At 41.6% G+C, this 26,016-nt stretch overlaps 1 protein-coding gene across 1 annotated transcript in view; it reads right to left on the bottom strand.

Moving 5' to 3' along the window:
- The window catches only part of prdm16 (PR domain containing 16), a 185,420-nt gene extending 159,676 nt beyond the window's left edge, over nt 1–25,744 (bottom strand). Inside the window, 2 exon segments of the mRNA XM_087834434.1 lie at nt 25,604–25,693; nt 25,696–25,744. Of these exon segments, the coding sequence (XP_087690560.1) occupies nt 25,604–25,693; nt 25,696–25,744 (139 nt within the window).
- Between the last annotated feature and the right edge of the window lie 272 nt (nt 25,745–26,016).

Raw genomic sequence — 26,016 nt, 5'->3', positions numbered from 1 at the left:
TCAGCTTCTATCTGCACCTCAATCTGCCTCCCAGCGCACATCCTCTGGCAAAATAGAGGTCACAATTCAGGCACTCACTTTCTCTCACTCTCTCTTTTTCACCCCTAATTCCTTTTTAACTCAGTGAGCGGGTGTCAGGGATACAACTCGGTGCATTCCTGCCTGGCTTGTAGCGCAACAAGCTATTGAGCAGGAGATAAGCCTCTTTTTTAGGAAGGGTTGAGGAGAATTGAATTCAGGGCCTGAGTGACGGGAGGAGGAAGATTTATCCCCGTCGGTGGACAATGCTGCCTTTTCGGGGACTTTAATCTCCCTTGGACAATGGGCCTGGTTTTCCAACTCCACCATCACCAACGCCCCCATCCCTCTGTGCTTTTCCCACGATGGTCCCTGATTAGCACCACGGGCCGATTGAACATAAACCATTATCTCTATCTTGTTGGATTTTTTTCTCTAGGGAGGCTCATCTGTATTTTTTGTCAAGGGTGGAATAAAAGGAGCTTAGATGAAAGTGATTTAAAAAAAAGACAGTAAGAAAGGTAAAGGGTTTGTAAGGCAATGGAGTGAAGACAAATGAGGAGCCAGACAGACAGGGAAGAAAATGTGAAAGGAGGCAGGGAGTGTTGAATAAGGTGCTGTGAGTGCCAAGTTCACTGAATGTGCCCAGGACAGAGGGTGATTCCACTCAGCTGGGGAGACACTCACACAAACACAAACACGCACAGTCATTACTATGAGTCGTGCAGCCCAAAGGGAAAAGAGAAAAGGGTAAGAACAGAGACAGACATCTTAAGGACATGGCAGGATTTTCCAGGCTTAGGGTTCATATGGGGTAATTTCACCATTTACCCAATAGACTCTAATATACGCCAGCCCCTCAATAAATCCTGTCTCCATAAAACCTCTGTCTTATAAAGATGCTGACAAGTAACCCAGATGATGTAGTTTGTGCTGATGAGGAATTTTAATTCAAAGAATTGATTGATTTCAAAGAAAAAAGTATCAGAGGCAACCTGTAGGCAAGTGTAAAAGACACCAACTGAACTTGCCCTTCACATATTAATTAAATTCACAGATTTAAACAGTGCAGTGAAAAAATATTCGGCTCTTCCATATTTGTCACACTTAAATGTTTCAGATCATCCCCCAAAAAAATTATATTACATGACGATAACCTGAGTAAATACAAAAATGTGTTTTTTAAATGATGATTTCATTAATTAATGGGATAAAGCTATCTAAGTCTACCTGGCCCTGTTGCCCCACTTGTTAAATCATGAGTCGATTATGATAAATCACATTTTTTGGAAAGCCAAATTCTACTAAATTCCTATTTACTCCAAGAGCACATCGACGACTCATTCAGGAGGTTACAAAAGAACCCAGAAAAGCATCTAAGGAACTGCAAGTCTCACTTGCCTCAGTTAAGGTCAGAGTTCATGATTTAATGATAAGAAAATGGGTAAAAATTGCATCCATGGGAGAGTTTCAAGGAGAAAACTAATGCTGCCCAAAAAGAACACAAAGGTTCACATCTGCCTAAAAAAACATCTTGATGAGACTTCTGTGGACAGACACGACAAAAATGTAACCTGAGTCCTCTTAAATTGCATAAAAAGAAATACAGTGTTGGTTTTGTGATGGTCTGGGGCTGCTTTGATGCTTCAGGACCTGGGTGACTTGCCGTAACTAATGGAGACATGAACTCTGCTTTCTACCTGAAAATCCTGAAGGACAGTTCATGAAGCTCCAGCTCACTTGGGTTATGCAGATGATCTGAAACACACCAGCAAATCTGCTGAATGGCTCAAACATAAACAAATTTAAGGTTTTGGACTGGCTTGGTCAAAAACCATATTTAAATCCAATTGAGATGCTGTGGCATGACCTTAAATAGGCTGTTCATGCTGGTAAATCCTCTAATGTGGCTAAATTTAAAAAATTCTCCAAAGAAGTGTTGACCAAAGTTCCTCCACAGCAATTTGAAAAACGTATTCACATTTATAACAAACACTTTACTGCGGTTCTTGCTGCCAAGGATCACACATCCAGTTAGTAGGTTTTGGTGGTAACTACGTTTTCACATAGGGTCAGGGAGGTTTGGATAGCTTTTTTCCTCAATAAATGAAATTTAAAAATTGCATTCTGCATTTACTCAGGATATCTTTGTCTATTTTTTCTTTGATGATCTAGAGGGCAGCTCAAAAGGGATGAACTTCAGTGCCCTGAAAGGGGGGCAAATACTTTTGGGTTTTTTTTTTCTCATCTCTAGTGCTGGCTTACAATTGCACAACCAGTGATAAGGTAAAAATAAACTTTTACACCTGTGATCATACTGTTGATCATACAGGTATATATGTTTAATTTCCTTTATATGTAAATATAAAGGAAACTATATTAGATTTTTGTGTCTCTGTAAAATCAGCAGTAAATTATGTCCTAACTAAAATTTAAACCTATCAGAAGTGCCAAAATAGAGAATTATCTTTTTGTATTACTCAGTTTTATTTAAGCGATCCGTGAACAATATGTGAAAAAAAAAAAAGAATATTTCTCACGTACAACACGCATCAAGTATTTTTTAAAATTGAGTAACACTAGGATAAAATGTCCACTATAATGTCCAAAAGCACAAAGGAGTGTCCTCCGATTCTCAACATTTAGATTAACAGATTATGCACAACAACACAGTCTGAACTTCTAAATACATTACACATCCAAGAGCTGTTACAAACATAAGCATCGTGGGTAGGTTATAAGTTTTATGTAATGCAATAAAGTATTATAATATTGAATATCACTATCTTGGCATCGCACAAACACTGCTGTGAAAAATTACCACCTCATTCCATTTCTGCCGTAGTTGGACCGACCGCTCTTTGCACACAAATTCACATGCACACGTCCTCAAAAGAAATACAGAGCTCACACTCGTATTACATTAAATCTCCGAATTATGGGTTACCAATTTCTAGTAAATGTACTGCATGCCCTTTTCTCTGCTAAGCTGGATGTCTTGATGGAGTGTGTTTCCAAGTCCAAACCACACTACGGGACGCTCCTAACCCAGCGGGATGATCTGAAAAAATAAATACTGCCATAATTACAGAAGAGAGAGACATGGGCCATGTCTGACATGACAAATCCCAGATGGATATCTCCGAATGACCCTGCATGTGTGTGCGTATGATGGGCATGTTTGTGTATAGGTTTGGACCTTTTTGGGGGTTTTTGTATTTCAGTGGAAACACGACCTGTGTTTAACGTCTACATGGGCCCCGACTCTTACCCTACCCTACCGTGCTGTGTTTGGTTGACAGAGGATGAGTGAAACAATGCACAGGTGAAGAACAAGAGATCACAGAGAACACAGAAAAAAAGAGGAAAAACAGGAGTTTAAAAAAGAAAAGCAAACAAGAGACACAAAGAGGGACGGAAACCAAGAAGAAGAGAAGAAGACAAGACAGAAAGAAAGAGACATGGAGAGAAATCTCTGGATGTGATTTGGGGAAGCTTAGAGTAAATATTTATTTCCCATCCTTGGGCCTGTCAGTGGTAACGTGATGTCTTCCAACACACACTGCTGCTATCCCTTGTGTTTATGGTGGCATGACTTGCACTGTGGCATACTGCTACACAATACAAACACAAAATGAGATACTTACACTGTGGGCGTGCGAATACACAGTCACAGCCACACACATTTACGCACACATACGGGCACGCACAAACAGACAAATACACGTGTCTCGTAAAAGCATTCCTTTGTCGAAGGACAGATTACCAGCTCAGCTTTATCCCTGGTTGTTTTGCACTTTTCCTCTTTTTTGTGTGTGTGTCTGTGCGCGTGTACGTGCACGTGTGCGTGCATTAGTTAATGCATGTGCGCCAAATTCGAGATATCTTGCTCCATCTCTCTGTTGCACTCACACACACAAACGTACACATCATTTGTGCTTTGGTGACGTCTCCATCTTTGGCAGGAATTGGTGCAGAATACATTTGACAGTGTTCAAATAAAGTCGATGAGAGAAGCGAAAAGAGTCGAGATCGCTTTTGCCCAGGGAAAATAATGAGGATACATCTTCTTCGAAATATTTTATTGAGTAATTTCCAGTCCAGCTAAACTTCCCCTTTCTGTCACTGTTTAAAATGCTCTCAGTGTGTTTCTCACTCTTGCCGAGTTGTGAAATCCTGTCCGGGAAGCATGTTCGAATCCCCGTCTCAGGAGGCCTTTTTCCTAGAGAAAGCCAGCTCTCATCTCTGGTGCAACGCAGACTGATTGGATGGGCCAGTCGGTGAGGCTGCGGGCACGCTGTCCCTCTGCACACCCCTTTCTGGTCATCCTTCTCCCCTCATTTTTTTCCCTCCCATATGCCGAAATAGTCCTCCTAACGAGTGTTGGCCCATCCCTGTTCCCAGCTATAAAAACAGGCCCCGGTGGCCGAAGATGCTTAGAGAATGTGGTTATTATTGCACATACACACACACACGCAGGGGCCCCTCTCCAGTAGTTTGGTAAATGATGCCCCAAACTTAGCTTGAAACAGGAATGAATCCAAGGTTTCTTCTCATCATCATCATCATCATCATCATCATTCCTCAGCAGGCCCATGACTCAGCCCAAGTCACATTATTTGTTCCAGAGAAAACATAATTTTTTTTCTCTGTCAAGCTTTTTCTCTGTGTCTCTCTGTTTTCGCTCTTACTAACTTGCGCTGTTTTTCTTTCTTTTCATATCATCCCATGTCTTTATCTCTTTTGCTCCCGCTGTAAATCGCTTCCCATATCTTCCTTTTTCCCGCTTTCTCCCTCCGTCTGTGTCTTGCTTTTCCTACTCGATACACATTTTCTGTCCACTTTTTTCCCCTCCCTTTCCATGGGCAGACTGTTCTTTAAGAAGCAGGCCAAAGTAATTCAAACAACATGGGTCTAATTTGCTATGACATGTTTCATTTCTGACCTCACTTCAGATAACCATCTTGCTCTCTCCCTTTCTTTCTGCACTTCTCCTTCTCTCTCTCACATTAAGCGATACGCTTTGGATGAGCCTGGCCTAGTCTTGGAGGGTTCCCCTAACCATGTGCTCATGCTAACGGTTTTGTGGGTACTCAATAAGACCAAAATGTTTGCTTTTGCTTTGTAGGTCATTTAAACAAATGTATTCCTCTGAAGCCAAAAGTTGTTGGAGGCTCCATAAGCCATCTGTCAAGTTTTTTTTTTAATCTGGATTGAAGAGGTTTTTAGTGATTGTGTTTTTGGAGGGACTTGTTTCTTATAAGTTCATAGAGGATGACTACTGCACAGTGTAAACGCCATACCACAGGACATGATGTTTTACCCAGGCGGACTCAACAGTGAAATTTGAAATTTGGCAACTCTGGGACTGGGAGGTGGTTGAGTGGGGATGGCAGGAAATGACTGAACAGTTCAATTTGGGTACTGGGGTAAGTTTGAGTGAAAAAAAACTTTATAGGCACAGCACACTCTGCTGCCAACCCCAAAAGCCACAAATATGAGCGTGTTCCCTGAGAAGTCGGCCATGTGAAAACAAAAGTGCCTAGCAGTGGGCAGTGGAGAGAGGCTGAGGGAAGAGAGGAGAGGCAGGGAACTGTCAAAGTTTAATTTGGGTGAGAGGTCAACCCAAAGCCAAATCCAGAAGACGCTTACCAAAGATATGTCTTTCTACTGCCCATTGGAGGCCTTGATCATAATTTCCTTTTTCTGTGTCACTCAAAGGTTTACAGTCATGAGAGGTCCAATTAGCTGTCACAAACACCATTTACCCAACCACAAGAAAAAAGAATAATGTTTTTTTTTAAACAAATACATTTAATTAAATTGTGTGTGCAAAAAAAAAACCAGACAAAACTGATTATTTGTAAATATATATATATATATATGGCCTGCTCAACAATACACTGTAAAAGTTATTGTGTTCCTGCCTGAATTTTTCCACATGGGCCAATTTTTACGACTCAGCTGTGGAACGGAACAATTCGTGGATTTTAAAGCCATCGCAACACAGATCATAAATATGCCAACTTGTATGATACAGCTATTGTAGACGAGGCTGATGACAGCTGTCACACAAAGAATAAAACAAGCTGGATTATTCTGCTAAAAATATCACTGTGTGATAACGTGACATTACATTGGTACTCTGGTTAGAAAAGTCTCCCGTGGTCTGACTCCAACAAAAACCAAAGCCCATCATCATCCATGTATCCTGCAGAGCTGAAGTTCTCTCGGCTTTTCCTTTGTCAGCAGCTCATTGCAAGCCTCGCGTGTCAATGAGAGAGATAAAATGTTTATGTAACAACATCTGAGAGAGCAGCAAATGGTAACTCATTAGTCATTAGGCATGCATTTTTCCATAAAATGTCTAGGGAATACTAAGGCATGTACTGGCAAGATCATGGAGACATCTATTTTCTTTGACCAATTTATTCCCATCCAGTAATAAAAACAGTTAGTAACCCTCGAAAGACACCACTCCTCATACCTGGTTTTAGCCCATGCAAAGCTGCCAACTAATGCCTTTAGCTGCTTCTGCAGCGGCACTGCCCTATCTCCTCCCTCATGTGATTCAACAAGTGAAGTGAGTGTGTAAATGTTTGTGGTTTTCTGCCGGAGGAGGCGCTTTGTGCACGTGTTCGCTTACCCTGCGTATGTACTCATGAATACATTTGCATAGCACAGGCCATAAGAAAGACTTCATTCACAGCTTCTCTGAAGTTAGCCAGAGGCTCACCTCAAGATGTTCACACTCCAGAGCTGCCAGCTGTAAACAGACTCAACTCTGTCTCTCTGAATTCTCCCTCACTTTCACTTTTTTTTTTTGCTTTCATGTTAAAATGGGGCTTTGTTTTGTTCTTTTTCTTCTTCTTCTTCCTTAATGAAGTTTACTTGTTCTGTGGTATTTTTTAAACAGCTGCAGGTAATAGCGAGAGAGGCTCCAAGTAACAAGGCTCACTGCTCATACACAGTACAATCTGTTTCCATTACTAACTAATCTGATCCCTTTTCTGTCGATATAAAATTTCTGTCGTGAACATTTTTTTTTCAACTATTTTTGTACAAAAGAAAAAGGGGAAAAGGAGGTGACTGAGAATATACCTATTAGAACAAATTAAAGGTCTCTTTAATTAATTTACTTCCACTTCATAACATGTTCTCTGTAGCCTAGCACTGAACCAATGATCCCTCGCTGACCAGCACTTCCTGTGATGGCAGAAAACCAGTAGAGTCAATTTGATTAGTCGCCACTCAATACGGCCTCAGGTAATGAGGTATGTCTGGAAGTAGGTGCAGAGGGGGAAGATAAGGGGCATGGGGTATTGCAGTCGGGGGGTTTCCTGGGGTTCGGCATGTGGCGGGGCAAGGGACCCTTCAAACTTCAAAGATCTCAGATTGGACACAAAACACACATTACAAGGAGGAGGAGGAGGAGGAGGGACCACACAAATTTAATTTTCCTAAAAAGGGGAAATGGAGACAATGAGGATCTGGAGGTAAACTATTTGTGACCCCACGTTTACCTGGTTACCCCCACCTCTATACTCCTCATCTTTTCCTCCCTCCCTCGCTCTATTCCAGATCTGATTAAGCCACAGTGCAAGGGAGCCTCCACTCGTTAAGGAACCCTGTCATGACAAAGAGAAACACAAAGCATGACCGGCCTTCAATTGGAAACGGATCCCCAGTGAAGGGGCAAAAAGGGAGGGAGCCAGAGGAAGAGAAAGCAGAAGAGAGATGGAGATAATTGAATCAAGGCTGCGGGAGAAGAAAGATAAATCTCATTATTGATACTCCAGTTAGGCAGAAAGACTGCAAGAGCTTTTAAGTCAACTCAAACGCCCGTACAACCTATCCTACGGTGCATTCTACAAAATGTTTATTCTACGGTGCACAAACTTAGTCTCTAATTACACTTTAAAAAATCCAATCACAGTTGATGGAAAACAAAACTAAAAGAAGGAAAATTATGGAAGATTATGTTTGTTTGTTTTTCCTGAAACAGGTTTGCTCTCCAGAACAAATACAGAACAAATGTGTTATTTTTTTCAGCTTTCCAACTGGCTAATCTGTTGTGGTTTCATGTTGTTATTTCAATGTTCCTCTCCGCAGAAATGCCAGCTAAAACAATTGTTGTCTTGGTAACTGTGTTCAAATCGAGGCTCTGGATCAGTCGCTCTCCGTCACTCACTGGCTTGGGTGAACAGCTGAGCTCCTTTCCCTTTCAGCACTTTCAGGAAAGAAACTAGCCATTTATCGTGTTTGTGCATGTGCGTGCACATGTGCTTGAGACTCTGTGAGTGTGCTAAATGTATTTCTGACAGAGGAAACGTCTTACAAATCTGTAAATTATCCTGATGACAGTTTATACTCTGCAGTGGTCACCTTTGCCACAATGATGAGCTCATAAGAATGAACACACACACATGACAGCAATCTGATTAGATCACTCCTTGGAGAGAAGCTGGGAAAGCAAAATGTACTTTTCTCCTTACAAAGCCACACATGCAGTGTCAGAGGTAGAACTCAAGGAATATTGGACTTGATCATTAAAGAGACTCACTGAGTCCATGCTGTCTTGGCCAGTGCAACTGCCCCGCCGCCCACCCCCTTCCTAACTGTCCAGCAAAAAGCCTCCATTTGCAAGTTACGAAGTCTGAGCACAAAGAAAAAGAATGTCAGACGTTGCCAGATAAGTATCAGTTTTTCATTTTTCCCTGCAGAACATGGCCTTTGCTATAAAAACTAAGAGGTAACTGTTAAATCTGAATTTACTTGCTGTTCTTTTACAGAGATATTTGTGAGTGCAAAATAATCCAGGAAGCTATTTTCTTTGGCAACAGACTCTGACCAGACTGTCTGTAGAAGCTGCACTGCAATCTAGAGGATGGTGTGAATCAATGTGGTCAATAATAAATGAGTAGGACCGTAAGGACGACTAGCTACAAGGAAACTCAAGAGCCAGGTAAGCCAGGGGAACTGTCTCCATCGCCTCTTCTCTTCTGTCTCTTGCTCTCTCCGTGCTCGATAATTTTACCTTTCACACAGGGTCTATACAGCTGGCATGTAGGCAACTGAGAAAATGCAGCATATATTTGACCAGGCATGCACACGCGGACAAACAAACACACAGAAAGAGGAGAGTGAGCCAGCAGCCGTTTGAAGCATTCTGACGTGTAAATAAACACAGAAGAGCTTTCTAGCCAAACAAAACCAATTTTTAAAGCTCTACAAACACCATTGGACCAATCGAGACACTGGCCTTTCTTTTCTTTAGAGGAACCGCTCAATTAATATGTCACCACAAGTCATGACCACGAGACCCTGCTAAAATAAGCGAGCCACTTCAGCCCTTGCCTCTGGAGAGAAACTAGAGAGAGACATAAATTGCTCTCCTTAAAGTAAAGGAGTCATCCAAAAAAACCAATAAGCTGTGAGTGGGCACCTGCGGCACTGGAAATAAATACTTTTTTTTTTTTTTTTGCTGAAACCTTGCATCCACCCTCGTTGTTTTATGAACAACCCATGGAAACAATATATATTTACTCATTTCCACAGGTATTTCCTACCCGCTGTGCAGCCTTCGCTTTATGAAATCCTTTTTATAAATGAAGTTTAGCATTCAAACACACACAAGTAGTGTGTAGGCTCTGTAGGTAAATCACAACTATTCTAAGCATGATAAGTTTGGATTTTACCCCTATATTTATAAAGCCTGAACAATTACAACAATTTCAAAAATATATTTTAATTACAAAAAAAGGCATAGACATTTTTTCTGGGTATTTCTTCTGGTCATGAATATGTATATATATATATATATATATATATATATATATATACATATACATATATATATATATATATATATATATATATATGTATTTTTTTTATTATTATTTTAATATATATATTAATGTAGCTGTTTATGTTAAATATGTGTAAAATAAACTATGAAATATGTGTTCTGAAATGAGCAAATATCCATCCATCCATTCACTTCTGCAAATATCCTTTTCTGGAGCATATCCCAGCTGTCATAGGGCGAGAGGTGGGGTACACCCTGGACAGGTCGCCAGTCTATTGCAGGGCTAACACACAGAGACAGACGACCATTCGCACTCACATTCACACCTATGGGCAATTCAGACTAATCAATTAAGCTATACCCACAAACTGAGCAGAAAAATAACTAACATTAAAAGTATTTGCCCAAAGACATACTTTAATTATTAATTTGGTCAAAATACTTGGAAAAACTAATGTGCAATAAACATTTCAATTGCTCAAGCCCATATTTTTTTTGTTGTTGTTATTGTTGTTGTTGTTGTTGTTTTGTTTTCAGAGGGCTAAGAAACAGGACTCATGGATTTTGTAATTGTAGGTACTGAAAAAGGAGAAGAGATACCATGTTGGCTTCCCTCTACGCATCCTTGCATTGTTCCCCCGCTACACCTGACACTGCCTCTCAGACCTGTTGTGTGTGTCCGTGTGTGATGTGATCTTGAACACAATGAAGGTATGAAGAGCGGAGGAAGTGATCAAAGTGTCAACCAGAACCTCTGATACTAAAAACCCGCAGTGCCCCCTGCTCAGAAACGTTATCTACACTGGTACGTAATTTAGATACCCCACTGGAGTACTAGAAGGCTTTGATGTTAGTTTAATGGAGGATTAAAGTTTAAGTCACACCACTGCTGCTTTACTTTCAGCCAGTAATGATGACAGTAGTTTTTGATACAGGGTGCTGTGCTTCTGAAAATAAACAGAAAAAGACTCAAATATGTTGCAGTCTAAACTTTGACCCAGAAAGAGTTCAAACAATAGAATTCAATTTGTCAGAGTTAAGAATTTAAAAGGTGCAATTTGGATGTTCAAAGTTTAATGAGCCTCTCTGCTGTGGAAATGAGCTGCAAGCATTTCAACAATTTAAAAGAGACTTTGAAATTAAAATCCTTTGCCTCCGACATTACAGATGGGAAAGCTGAAGAAAAACTGTGCAACTGCTCCCTGTAATTTTATGTAAATTAAAACCCCCACATTAACTCCTGGAATCACGTATTTTGTATATTTTGTAACATTTTTTAAATGCTAAAAAATTACCAAAATCTCACAAACGAAAAACAAATTGTTTAAATTTTCTAAAAGTTTCAGCAAAAAGGAAAAAAAACAAGGAGGGAAAAAAGTGGAGATTATAGATGGATTCCACTGATTGCATCTCGTCGTTGTGCTATTGGTTTCAAAGGTTCGGCTGAAAGTGAAAGACACGGTTAAGAGGATGACGACCACTGTCCTGTGCATGTGCACGCGTGTGTCTCGGGGTAGACCCAGATGGCAGGCGGGCAAAAAAAAGGTGGGCAAAGCGGACAGGAAGCTGTAAAGGAGAGTTCTGGTTACAAAGATCAGACGGCAGGACAAACTACGCTCAAAGCTACTGCCGCTGCGGTTCTAAAGGTGTAGGTTACACTCCCGGACACAAAGGACGCACAAATACACACACACAAACTCCCAGCTCCCCAAAGGGTTGTGCTGGTGTGTGTTTGCAACTGCTAGCATCTAATTAACATGAAATAGCAAATGTCCACATATTGTACATGCATGAGCATTTAGCCACACACATATCCTCCAAGCCCCCTCAGCTAAGTAGATCCACTTAAAAGGGCTCCTATCAATTGTCAGCAGCCACGTTTAGTTGTTTAGGCCCATTTTCTCCACTGATGAGGACCAGACCGTGGAAGAGGTAGCCACCTATTAGCCTCATGTTGCTTCTAATTCTGACCCAATAAAATGCCATTCTCGCTGCCATGGAGAGTTCACCTATCTTACCTCGCAGAGAGAAGGAGAGACGTGAGAAAAACAACTAAGCAGTGGTACATTGGACAGGGAAAGAAAGCAGGAGTAAGAGAGTGAGGCACTTGCAAATAAAGATGTAACAGTGTCAAAGGAAAAGGGAAGCGTGTGGGCCTGCTGCTAATTTCCCGCCCTGAGTGCAGTAATCTGAGGGGAAGATTAAGGTGAAGGAGTTATTCTTGACTATTTTATTAAGAGGTGCTTTAGGCGCTGGAAGAAGGGGCTTTAGTGCTCCTCCAGCAGCGTGCCATACAATACAAGACAAACATTTGCTGTTATTTCACCAAAGTACTCTCAGATGTGCTGGGTCGGGTCCTTGCCTTTTGCTGTGGAGGAACTTGGCATCAAAGTTACCTACAATTCTTTAAAAGCAACAACAAATAAAACAAGAACAATGCCAAAAATCCCTTCTGTGAGGTGGGTCATGCCCCCGAAAAAACTGTCCAGCTAATGAATTCTAAGCTGTTAAAAGAAGGGATGGAAACCATGACACCTAACGTCAATTTAAAATGTTACCTTATATCAAAGAAAATGGTGCAAACATGTGGATCTGAATGCCGCCATTAATGTGTTCACCTCATTGATTGATCATATTTTCCTTTCTTTCTAATGACTAACAAAAACGGGTTATCTAGCAGAAATGTGTGAAATAATAGAGATTTAACTTCGTGTCCCAGTCTTTAAAAAATAAATTGAATTTTTTACATCTTTAAAAACAAAATATATAAATATTCAAATGAAGCTAAGGCTGGCAAGAGGCCAGTAGAAGCCTCACCCACCTGCCTCTTTTGTTTGCTTTGTCATTGCTTAACCATTCTTAAGCACTTACTGCTCTTCAGTGCTGTTGAAAAACAAGATGCCTCTGTCAGTTATGCGCATGTGTGCCTGCGGTCATCGAAGTGAACTTTTACTGCATTCAGGAAAATGAAGAGAAACTGATTTGCAAAGCCAATTGAAACAGCACAGAAATAACAGTAACAAGCCGTGGAATCCACCCCCAAACTTAACCAACATGCAGGTCCTTGAGTGCAAACATTTGTTTGGAACAACATCTTCCTAATTAAAACTGCTTAATTGGCATGTCTGGAAACCTCAAGAACTCTGAGTCGAACGGTCAGCGCGGACAGACAAAAACCGCAGAAGTGGCCGTTTCAACCGCTCATAAAACACAATTCAGAAACCGGATCTTCCTCTTTCCTTTTCTGTTTTCGAAAAAGAGGATGTGGCTAGACTTGATGAGGAGAGAGGTGGAAATTGAGGGAGACATAAGGCTTGGGAAGCCTCTCCTTAAACCAAACTTAGAAATTCTAATTATGTCATTTCAGACTTTAAAGATAGTCTGCCTGATTAAAATTTTGAGGCCACCGTTTTGTCAATCAGTGTCAACACAGAGTATCGCTAGTACCAAAGCCCTAATAAAACCTTTTGTGTCCCAAGATTAATGCTCTTCTACATCAGTTACAATACATGCACACCCTATTAACAAAAAAAGTTCTGGCATGCATCAAAGATTACAAACTGAAAGTGAATCCAACTGTGGAATTTCCTTTAAATGCAAGGATTATCCACCATCCATCACCCAACGTCCCAATGACTGCTTATTTGGTTACGACAGACCCGGAAGAGGCAGCCCAGTCCGTGGCATCACTTGAGTCCTGTAGGTGATGATGTGTGAACTCTTTAGGGAAGGGCAGCAACAGTAAGTTGCTTAGAAGGGCCAGACTAGAAAGCTGGTGATGTTTTAGAGCAGATGTAATTGCCAGCAAAAGAAAGTAGCACTAAATCTCTCATGAGTCGTAAAACTCTATAACTATAATAGCTGTCATGTGACAAAGAAGGAATCAGAAATTCTCAATTCCAATCTCGGTTCACTTTTATGTGAACCAAATAAATGATTGAGCAATATTTTTTTCCCATCTTAGCTCAGTTTACAACCATCAGAAGCCATCTGAAGTATTTCTTAAGCTAGCATGGGGCCTTACATCAAACGCAAACCCATGTAGCATTAAAGTCTGCAAGCTAAGCCCAGTTTTACAAACCAAAACCAAATTCTGCCGCACAAGTGTAACTGGTCTGGGTGTGTGCAGCTCGCAGCACCACCCCTAGCTTCTGTGTGTGTGTTTTCTTTGTTGACTGGAGGGTTAAGTGTGTGTACGTGTGTGTGTGTGAGCACATGTGTGTTTCTTTACTGGAAAGAGTAAAAAAAGTGCCGTAAATATTTTGATTTCCTTCCTGTAAAGTCACATGTGATTGTGTGATATTCAACAGTTCAGAATCAGGCTATTCAACTCTAAATGACAGCACTCTTATCTCTGGACTGTGTCTATAGGTGAACCTTTCCCAGCGTGGAGAATATGCAGCTAATATAGGCCGAGCACTTTGCCTTTGGGACACTGAGCATCACACAGACGCATGCTTGTAATAGAGCTATTTGTTTTCCTCAGAAAGCTGTCCAAACGCTCTCGCTGGGATCACTCGACTGCACAAAGGCCAGCTATGAATTGGTCAAATCCATTGAGATTGGTCATTGATTAGGCCTATGGCTATAGGGGCACAAATATGCAACTAAATTAGATATTGGTGCTTGTGTGTGCGGACAGCTGTGAGCGAGTTAGTGTGCATGCGTGCATTGCTGTTGCACTGAAATCCACTTAACCTGCATCCACTTCTGATGACGTTTTATAAACTGTGAACCTCCAAATGAAATATCAATCTTAAACCTCTTCTTCTGAGCAAAAAAATCCCTTCACTTCAATAAAAGCATTATTAGTACAGTTTTTATAAGACTGTACAAGTTCTCATCACAGCGAATCATGATCATGATTCCCTGTGATCTAAGTAAGCCACTAGTTTTCCACCAGTCTTTCTTGAGTATGTTTAAATATAATAATATTAGTGTATAATAGTACACATACCCATCTCACAAAACATATAATGGACTATAGATAACTTTCTCCTGCCCCTTCTCATCTATTTCACTTCTTCCTGACATCCTCTTCAACATCTCCCTTTTCAACAAGAGCAGTTTGCCGAGGTCAGAAAGCAATTTAAAACCTCTATTAATGAGAGTCACTGAGAGAGAGAGAAAGAGAGAGAGAGAGAGAGAAGTGAGAGAAGAAGAAGTTAAAAGAAGGGAGAGAGAGATAGATGAGGTAGTGGGGCGGAGAGGAGAAGAGGATGAGGAAGGAGGGAGGGGGGTAGTCTGGGGTGTCAGCCATCAAAGCAGACCAGGAGAAAAGAAGGCCAGGTGCTGTTTGTGGGAATGTGCCGTCCATGGTTCCAGGGACCAGGGAGCTAAGGAGGGGGAGGTGGGGGCACGGTGGTAATTAGCCAAGCCTGGAGGAGAGAGAGGGCCCTTGAGGGCCCGCGGGGATAGCCCCTCCGAGAGGATACCATTTGCACTTCTACAGGAGCCGCCAGCCCCGGGCCACAAAGAAGGGGAAAAGGGGAACTATGGCATCCTTTATCAGGCCGGACAAAGACGCCGCATCTTTTCAAAGGGGACCGGAGAGAGAGAGAAACTCCAGTGTTCCAAAGAAGGAGGGGAGAAATAGGAAAAGAGAAGAAAAGAAAGAATCTTAGGACCGGTCAGGAGAGAGACAGAGGGAGAGATGCCAGTGTGTGGGTTGCAAAGCGAGACAGGAGGTTACGGTCATACCGTGACCCAGTCGCTCCTCTGAGACATCAGAAATTCACTAATGTCCCACACACGCTTAGATAACACACAGGCACAAGTATATTCCCAGCGCATGGCAACAAAAAACAAAACAAAAATGGCATCACATTGTTTGGAAACGCTATTATATTCCAACTCAGCTAACATCACTTTCAAGATGTGAATTAGTATCCTTAACCAAAACAACACTTCGTCTCAAAAGAGGCAAGTCGGCTTGCTCTCTCGCTTCTTCTCATGGCAGCTAAGTAGAGGCAGTGGATAAGGAGCCAAAACGGCCACCCTACCTCTGACATTATCTGGGAATCTTAAGAGTTTTGCCCTCTTGTAGAGCGACGGAAAGTGAAGGTCACTGACATTACTTTTACCTATTACCTTTGGAGAAGGGCTGCACAAGGGGGTGAATAGTAGCCATTGAAGCTATGAGGTTTTGTGCTCCCTGTTTGAGAGCAGCCTGACAGCCTTAGCTGAATAGGGGCCAGGGGTCAGACAGGTCATGTGATAAGGCATTTCAGACCTGCATGTAGGGCCCCAGACTGAAGAGGCCTGAAAAATCTCAAGACCCCCCCTCCCTTTACTGTGTCTCTTCTCCTCCTTTCTTTCCCCTTTCCTCTCTGTCCCCTCTCTCTCGCTCCCTTGCTCTCTCTGGACACAAAATGCCATTTGTTGTCCGTCAGTCAGTAGCGCAGAGCCCGGGTCGGGCCCGGCGCTGAAAGCTCCATTCACACACCCTCTCACCCAGGGATGTTTTTGCAATTCAATATTTTCACACGCAGGCAGCTTCATCGTTACTTTGGAACCGTACACTTGGCAGGATGAGGCTGGGGGCCTCTGGGACAGAGGGGCTGAGAGGTGGAGGAGAGGGGTCAGCACAGAGGAATCCTAGTGTCAGGAGGGGACGGGCCTACGCCAGCTAATGGGCCATCTTGAAATGTTTTAGTCAAGACCCCTCCAACACCTACGCGCACACACAAACAAGTGTGCGCTCACTCGCGAACGATAGCGCATACATTCCACCCTACTCATCGCTTCACAACCAATCTGACTCCAGGTTAACAAGGACGGCTCTTATTTCCTTCATCAAAATCTCTGCGCTAATATAGTCACACTATCCCACCAGGAAAAGTTTTTTTTTCACTCACACCACACTGCATCTTTCTAGCCCACATCTCAAATACACAGGGCAGACCGAGCCATAACCAAAATACAATGGTTATATGTGTTTTTGGGAAAAGCACACAACCAACCACACTCAGAAAGCCCACCGTGAGGGGTTTCATTTCATGTTTCAAAGCTCACGCTAGAAACAGAAAATGGATCAAAAAACACAGAGAAGTCGAGAACAAACGTAGGTGCCTCGTGTAAAGATGCCTGCTTTTCACCAAACCATTCCGTGCGATTTATTCCAATTTCACAACTGTAACACCAAAGGATTTGTTTAACATACAGAGTGGCTGAAGTAAATTGGGGTAGGGGGGGGAACTGCACTAATATATTTATCCCGCGCACCACACTCTACTTAATGAAATTAAACCACACCAATCGTGGCCCTTTGTCTCTGGGGAATTCAGTAATCAACATGCCACCAGTTTTCATTTTGTATGAAAATAAATGGCAGCTGGTGATATGGGCCTAATTGTGTTGCATCAGGGAGGAGCTGGGTGAGAAAAGAAACTTGCAGCAGCGATGTAGTGGAGCCAATTTTCATGGACAGGAGTGCTCAGGAGAGGTGGTCAAATAAGCAGAGGTATTCATCTGGGAACTGCTACCCAGCTTCCACTCTCTCCTCCTCTCCCTCCTCTTTGTTCTATCCATCATACTCACAGAGAAAGTTAGGAAAGTATGAAACAAATAGAGAATCGGTGAGCCCTATGCGCCAGAGCCTGGCAGGGTCACTGGATAATGACAGCTCAATTACTGTGAATCTCCATGTACAAACCCCCCCTCTCATAATACAATCCACATCCACCCCACCCAGCATGACAAATTTGTCAAACGCACCAAAACGATGGGCCTGACAGTGTAATCGCTAACCGTCCCAACCGACATGAAAGAGGTCTTTATCTGGCCAAATCAAAGAACCTGATCTCTGAGAGAAAAAGGGTGGGGGGGGGCTGACCAGAGAGGAGAAATGTCCCGCTCGGCCCCCGCGAGACATGGAGATGTCTCTAATCCCCTTTAATGAGACACTGCTTGCCCATCTTTGTGGTAATGACGAACCACAGTGAGAAAGACAGCGAGGAGGAGGAGGGAGGGAGGGAGGGAGCAGGAGAGATAGAAGTGGAGATGGAGCCAAGGCTTTGAACTGGCGGTCTTATGAAAGGGGAAGCAAGCAGTGGGAGTTTAGAGCCACACTGCCTCTACACATCACTGTTTGTTTCCAAAGACAGGCAAACAGCCCAGGGGACAGAGCAGTTTGTCTGCTTATCATACCAGAACAGGATGAGCCATCATCAGCTGTGCTGGACTGGGACTTGAAATAGACAGCATGTGTTTGTGTGAGTACGTGTGAGTATGTGTGAGTATGGAGGGATGAGCTACAATTCAGACAGAGAGAAGAAGAAAACTGGAAAATGAAGTGTCACATTTCTTTGTGATCACTAAATGCATTTTAATGCTCATTTTTATGCTTGTTTTGCGTCACCCTGTCATTACATTGTACTGATGGCTGATGGTAGGTCACACCAACAGCTCATTTCAAGATCCTGAATATTAGTAGCAGTATTAGTTTTCATGCATTTGCAGTGCATAGGTACACTCTATATCTATACATGGCAAATGGATCGCTCAATATACCAAAATGTTGCTTTAAAATACGCTCTAGTACACTGCATTTATATATACAGAAAAGGTTCAGTGACTGTTTCTTTTTTGGAAATTTACCATTACAACTGCGGAATCCTTAATTTGGATCACAAAAAGAAGCCAATCATATGTCGTCTCATTACAATTAAAGATCTGGCAATATTGAAATAATATAGCACACATTGGAAACAGCTCTGCAGAGAGCATGGAGTAAATAAAAGTGAAAGCAACATAAAGGTCAGTTCATGAATGGATAAAAGGAAAGGAAATGTAGAATTGGTCAGAAGTGAGTGGGAATGGGGGAGAAAGTGCGAGGGTTAATACCAAACAAATCAGGATTAGACTCAGATAAGACTAGTCACAATGTTGAGCAATCCCTGGGATATCACAGTGCAAGGGGGAATCATGAGGGCTGTTAGCGCGCACTAATTAGGGAGTCGACACATTTGCCCCCTTGTTTTGCAAACAACACATACTGTTTAGCAGTGGGTAGTACACAATCACACAAGACACTCATAGAGCTAATCATTTAGCGTTAATCAGAATCCTCTGAAGTAAAGATGGGATATTTCCAATGGGATGATTCCAGCAGTCGTGATGTATTTTTAGTCCTGAAAAGCTGGAATGGAAAACTCTAGACATGATCCACCAGTGGCTGGACATAATTTGATAAGCAACCGCAGGTCAAGATATAATGCTCTTTACTTCAGGCCTTTTGTATTTTTTAACCTCATTTTCGCTAACACATATGACTCAGGTTTTTTTTTTTTACCAAGATCCCTGCCCGCATCTGCAGGCTGAAAACAAAAAGCATAAGAAGAGACAAAAAAACAGGGGGCTGAAAAGAACAGGAAAAAGAAAAACATCAGCAATATATCTGAAACCCTCTCAGTCATGTCAGATTCCCCACTACAAAGCGACTTGGAGACTGTTGTTTTTCTAAACATGGCAGATGAGGTCACAGCGCAAGTGGAGAAACAGACATTTTTGCCAGCTGAATATGGTGAGGTAACCGTATCAATAAAATGAATGGGATTTGGAGCCATGTGCAAGAGCTTAATACAATGGTATTTGTATACCAACTCAAAATTTGGCTTAGTCAGCAACGAAGCGGAAAAAAATGCACAGAGCTAAAATTTGTGTGAGTGTGTATAAGTGTGCGTGTGTGTGGGTCTCAGTGTGAGAGTGCCTGCGTGTGTCCAGGTGCCCACCCATCGCTGTGCCAGACTTGGCCAAGGTCAAAGCTCCAAACAGTGACAGGACCTCCAATAACTGTACAAAATGGTGCACACACTGATTCCCACACACTTGCACGCATTTAGTCAGCCAACAGTGCCGGCTCCTGCTGTTTGGATGACATTTACACTCAACCTTTCTAGTTTGTGATTGATTGGGGTTAAAGCATACCAATGCACAAAAAATCTGTCACCACTGAGGTGTGTGTGTGTGTAAGTGTGACCAGGCGGGATCCATCTGCATTATACCGTATGCATGGCTTCAGTGCGTGCTTGTGTATGTGTCACTGGAAAGCAGGGAACTATGAAAGGCAAGTCAAATGTTTCAAAGCAAGCCTTCAGTGAAACCCAGTCAACAGCGAGGAGTCGCTGGGACTTCATTATTCTCCTAAAACTATACAAATAATTCTGCTAAAATGAAGCAGAACCCATTTATTCTCATTCTGAGAACCCAAACCAAATCAATGTCTTTGTTTCTGTCTCTTTTGTGCAGATTGAAATAATGCACTAGATAACAAGGTATTTATTGGTCATATATAAAATTAAGCCAACACAATCTTTTCAGTTGAAGTGATATCAAGATAGCTCAAAGGTAATGCAATAGGGAGTGTTGTAGTACGTGCTGGGGATCACTTGGTCAAATGATGGATGTGACATTGAAATGTTAGAATAGAAGTAAATTAAAAAAACAATGACGAAAGGGGCGAACAAGAAATTTCATCCTAATAATTGCTGAAAGACAGAAGGAGGCGTAATGTAATTTCTTTGATTCACGTGTTATTATCCACTTTATTACTTTTTTTTTTTTTTTACATTTTATTGCAGTTGCCCTTGACCAGATTAGAGTCTCTGTTTTCCAATGAACACTTGGCCAAAACAGCAGCAGCAAATTCATAAGACTAACTGACTGAATAACAAGAAAAGGATTTCTCCTGAGACACTGTTTCACTCTATGTTCAGCAGGGAAAAGGAGGAACCAAAAACACTCCGAGGAAAAAAAAAACCCATAAAATACTGTATATAATAACTGATATATTTAAAGTTTGATACATTATTCTATTAAAAGCATTACAGCTGCAGTAAATCATAGCTTAAATCATCAGTTAATCATTTGTTTACTTATCACCTGTGCGTATTCCTGGCACAGGTGCGGGAGATCATATAAGTTTTCTTTCTAAGCTCAATGCAGACTTGCGGGAACGGTTACATAAAAACTATTTGCACCATAGGAATCAAATGGTGACCATATGTTACTCCATAAGACTCAAGACTAGACACTGAATGGACCATAACCATGACCTTGTCCTAACTTCAACTAGAGCAACTTCCAATGCAAAAAATTAATATGTTACAAACATGCAAAAATCACAGATGAGTCACAGATAAATCTTTGTTGGCTTTTTAACTGTCAGTTGTAAAGCTACTCCTTTCAAAGAACACCATACAATGTTTTCTGGTTGCACAGTTACATGTCAATACAAAAGCATTTCACTAAATGCATATGGACAAAAATGATCATAAAAGGAAATAAACATGGAAAACCAGTCAGAACCTCCCTCCTCACGACATGCACAAATCTGCAATCTGCACATGTACACACTCAAAATGAGGAAATGACATCCAAATCCAAAACTTCTATAATCAAGTACTTATGTAGGAAACGTGGCCTTGCCAAGTGTGGACTGATGCAATTAGTCAGGCTACACAATTTTTCAATCATTCAGAAATTGACACAAATGGTCCTAAAATCAGTCCAAATGCTCAGATCAAAATCCCCGAAACCATATAAAATAAAATAAATTGAAAACTATATTGAAAACTTCACTTTAGAAATCACTGCAAAGCATGTCATTCTCATAACAAGGTGGTGAACAATATGTCTGTAAAAGAAAAAAAAAGAGCCTGTAGTATGCAGAAGTAGCAAAGTCTGCACATTTCGACGACAGCCAAACGGTGATGCCTGAAACAGTGCTGCAAAGATCATTCACATCATCACACATGAATGCAAATGGGCTCTATGGAACCACAAGAATCTCAAGTTTCCCTCCCCGTTTTAGTTATGCAAGGTCTGCAGCAATAAAGCAAAGATCTCACAGGTATTTTTATTTCACAATTTATCCAGCGTTACTGACATTCAGCATAAACAAATGTCTCTGTGGGTACCGTAAATGCACTGAAAGGAAATTGTCAGAATTCATAAAGGAACAGATAAAAATCTGTAATTCTTCTCAAACCACCAAAATAAGAGTCATTAACAATATTTGTTTGGGTGCATGTTGCCTGCACTAACCCTAACCCCCTAACCTGACTGGTGCACTTCAAAATAAAAGCAACTAAAGCTGAGATTTACAGTTTCATAAAAGTAACTGCCCCCCCCCCCCCCCCCCCCCAACAAAAAAAAAAAAAGAAAAGAAAAGAAAGAAAGAAAAGTCTTGCTACTGTGGATTTCCTCTGCATTTGATGATCCTATCATTTTTTTTTTATGTCCAGGCTCTAATCTGTGAACATGAAGGAGTGCTATCTGACACATATTACCGCTGCATAGCAGTAACATACTGGGTCCCTGAACGTTTAGCCAGAAGTTCAACATAGCTACCATTGTTGGTTTTAAAGTGTTATGGGTTGGGTTTTATTACTTCTGTCAAAACATCAGAAGCTGTTGAGCCAGGCCAAGTTCATGACTGGGAGTCCATCTAATAAGAGGCCTTTAACACGAAGATCAATAGGATATCTTGCGATTCATCATAGAAAGAGACAAAGACAGGCCGTGAGAAAGGAAAGCTGTCTGAAATTGTGCGCATCTTTCCAAACACAAAATCACAAAAGCAAGACTGTACAAAAAAAAAGAATTATTTTCTGATTATGCAGAAGATTAAAATCGGTGTTGAAAATCGATAATCTGCGTGAATTCACTGACTTTCATTTCACCATATGTGAGAAAGCACACGGTTCTTTTTTAATTACCTTTTTTAGCGCAGGAGAGGAAGAGAACAGCGCGTGCGTGCCTATGTATTGCTCTCACCTGTGTACTGAAAAAAACATACCTGAAAATAAATGTACGCCCACTCAACCGGAAGTCTTAATTGATCCAAAAAAAAACCCACACACACAATTTAACGCTACATGTGGACCCCTAAGAATACCACAATAAAACCGCCGCAAGGTGTTAAACATTTCAAACACAATCAGCCTTCTGTAGCGCGCACGGACACACACAAACACACACATACTCACGCATAACTTCATCGTGAGTAACGCCAAAAGTAATTATATTGTCACTTTGCGTCTTTATTCTCAGCTAGATTGGCTGTATTGATTTTTTTTTTAGTTTTTTAAGATAGCAAGAGGCCAAGTCGCATATCAAATCCGTTCCGTTCGATAAAATGAGATGTGGCGTTAAGGCTCGAGTGTCTCCATGGAGTCATTCACTGGTTAAGAAAAAAGTTCAATTAAATTAAATGAAAAACAAAGCGTAGAATAGACTGTTTGATATTTTTAATAAAAAATTAATAAATACAATAGACGTTGATCTCAAATTAAAAGTTGCACCTTTTCAGCAAAATAATCAAAAAATCAAAAAATCAGAGGAACAGAAAGTAAAACCATTTTTCCTTAAAAAAAACTAAAACTAAAAAACACTCATTAACACTTTAATGTTGACGCAAAAGTATTATGTCAACACACCAGAACTAATGCATAGCTAGTTAGTGCATAGTTAGAGATCAATGCCACTTTGCATTAAAGCGCTCACATAGTCGTGTTCGGTGAAAAGTTTCTAATATCGTGGCCTTTAATGTGCAGCCGGTGTCCGCGAGAACAATGACATAATAATATAAAAAAAATATTAATAACAATAATAAAACGATAAAGCAGCTGCTGCATAATAGCCGTGGGCCTACAGCCTACTGTACTCAGCTACAAAAGAGAATGTTTTACCCGAGCATCAAAAAAGGGGGGAACGCACTCCCCCTGCGTCGCATTCAAAAGTAGTGGGCCTGCACGATTTGAATGTTAAGGAAGAACATGATATTTTTCATGCCTTCTGTCTGCTCTGTTTTTCCTACCGCTGCGACACAACAGATTGGAGGCCTGTGAGCTGCAGAGGCTCCCAGTGCTCCGATCTGAGTGCTACAAAGCCAGGTATTTGTGTTCATTAGCACCCGGATCAACAGACTATCAAGGCTGTTTAGAGATCAAGACCAAGTGCAATTACTGGCAATAGGCTGGGTCCTCCACACGTTTAAGTATTTTCACAAAGCAGACTAGTTTACGTTTTTTCCTTTAACCCATTTTCTTTGAAAAATGTTTTTAAAAACATTATGTATGTGTATTTCTTGCTTTGTTGTAAACTGTACGGGAACTTTATCCTCTCGTGTATGGCAAACGTGTGAAAGTGACACGATAACAACAAGAACACGACTGAAAAGTGGAGATGGGGGGGGGAATGTTAGTGTTTTTATTCTCGTTGTTTTTCCTTTGAAAGAAAGAGCGCTGAAACCCCCTCCCTGAAAAGGAATTAAACAGCGCTAAAATAGAACAGATTTATTTGGGACGTGTCGTAAGTAAAGCTCTTTATTTAATAAATAAATCAATACATACATACACATTTCGTGTCTGTTTCAAATGCTTGGCACGGAGTATTTGGTCTGAAATGACTTTGTTGAATAGCCTTAATTGCGTCTAATGCGAGGTCGAGGTTCACGCTGAATTAAAAGGGAGGGAGGCAAAGTTACAAAGTTTTCTGAAAGGGCCTGGAAACACGCAAATAAAGCACGTCCAACATACGACAGCATATTCCTAAAATAAAATATTTCCCCTACATTATAATAAAACAACATACAAGCTAGAATGCAAGCTTTCACAAAACCACAGCTCAAGTCACTATGGTTTGGAAGAAAACAAACACCAAGGCAGAAACAAAATAAAATGACAACAGGCCTGCAATAGAAATCGCGATGTTGTGAAGCATTTGTCTTTCAAATGAATTGTGGATAAATAAAGCCGAGTGATCCACGCAGGGCTGTGGAAGCCAAAGTGCATTCATGCAAGAATAAAATCGGCGGTTTAAGTAAATGTAATTCATAAATCAACCCACCAACAACAAACAAATGTCAAACGATAAACATGGTCCATTTCCAACAACAAAGTGCTCATGTTCACACTCACACTAAAAAAAAGAACCGAATACATGAATTTTCCGTGTGACGCGTCCAGCAGCCCACAAAAGTCGTCGTATGGGCGCTCTCAAGACACATTATTGATTGGCATTCCCTCGAGGAGGAAACCGCCTGCTGCTGCAGTCCAGTGGCCTTGGGTTTTGAGACGAAACAAATTAGCGGGAGAGCAATATCTGCTGAGATTTGAGCAGGATCGAATTAAAGAAGAAGAAGAAAAGTCCTCATTAAAATATTGCTCTTTCCTTTCTAAAATCGCATCTCTGCGTCTCAGTTTGCAGGCAAATGAAAGAGTGCGCCCAGGCTCGCCGTGAGCTCTGCAGCGTGCAGCAGAGCAGTGCCACAGCGCCCACTATTTTAAAAGCAGGGAATATTATTTCACAAGACTTGAAACGGCTCTATGAAAAAAAAGTTACTATCCATTTCGACAACTTTCTCGGTAGCTTCAGGAGAGGAATCTGCGCCTTCGCGGAAGCCCCCGACAACCGATAAAGAGCAAAAATACGAGATGAGGCTCAATTATGGGAGACAGTGTTTATCTATGCCTTTTTATCGGAGTGTAATCAGCTAAAGCACCAGCGGCGTTTCTCATCACACATGAAAACTTTTCTTTTTCTTTTTTGTTGACACTGGAACCAGCGAAGCCAAGACCGCAACACGCAGGGAAACGAGACTGAGCGGCCGAAACGGGACATATTTACAGCGGAAAAGTTATTTTTGAACAAAGAGTAGTCATATCCTCTCTTAAGGATATGGCAAATGACAAGGACACAGTGGACATCTACGGAGCCGGGAGTTTGGAGCCGGTGGGTTAACGCGATAAGAATGGGGGAAAAAATAAGACCTACTTTTGGCCAGTTTTCTCGCCCTCGCCTTGGATCTCATCTTGTCGGCTTGTAGATTCCTCTCGTCGTCCTCCGTGAGCCCAGAAGCAGCAACAACACTATCTTCATCTCACCAGCATTGTCAGTTGTGATACCTTCGCACATGCGCACAGGCCATTCAATCTGACACCCTCGCCGGGGCCAAAAAACTTTCCAATGTATTCATCATCATCACTTTTTTTTTTGTCCTATCGTCTCCCCTTTAGATCACTTATCTCTTCCCCTCCTCCTCTTCCTCCTCCTCCTCCTGCTCTCTCTTCACCATCTCACCTTCCCACCCTCCCTCCCCCTTACCATCCCCTTACACCCCCCCCCCCCTTCTCACCCCTCCACCCGCCCCATTCAGCTCCTGCCAGCACCCTCTTGGATTTTTACCC

This window comes from Neolamprologus brichardi, chromosome 20 (assembly GCF_056152115.1).
Source record: "Neolamprologus brichardi isolate AB-2024 chromosome 20, ASM5615211v1, whole genome shotgun sequence".
In the NCBI taxonomy this organism is placed as follows: domain Eukaryota; kingdom Metazoa; phylum Chordata; class Actinopteri; order Cichliformes; family Cichlidae; genus Neolamprologus; species Neolamprologus brichardi.
The sequence above is the reverse complement of the archived record's forward strand: the minus strand, read 5'-3'. Positions and strand labels throughout refer to the sequence as shown.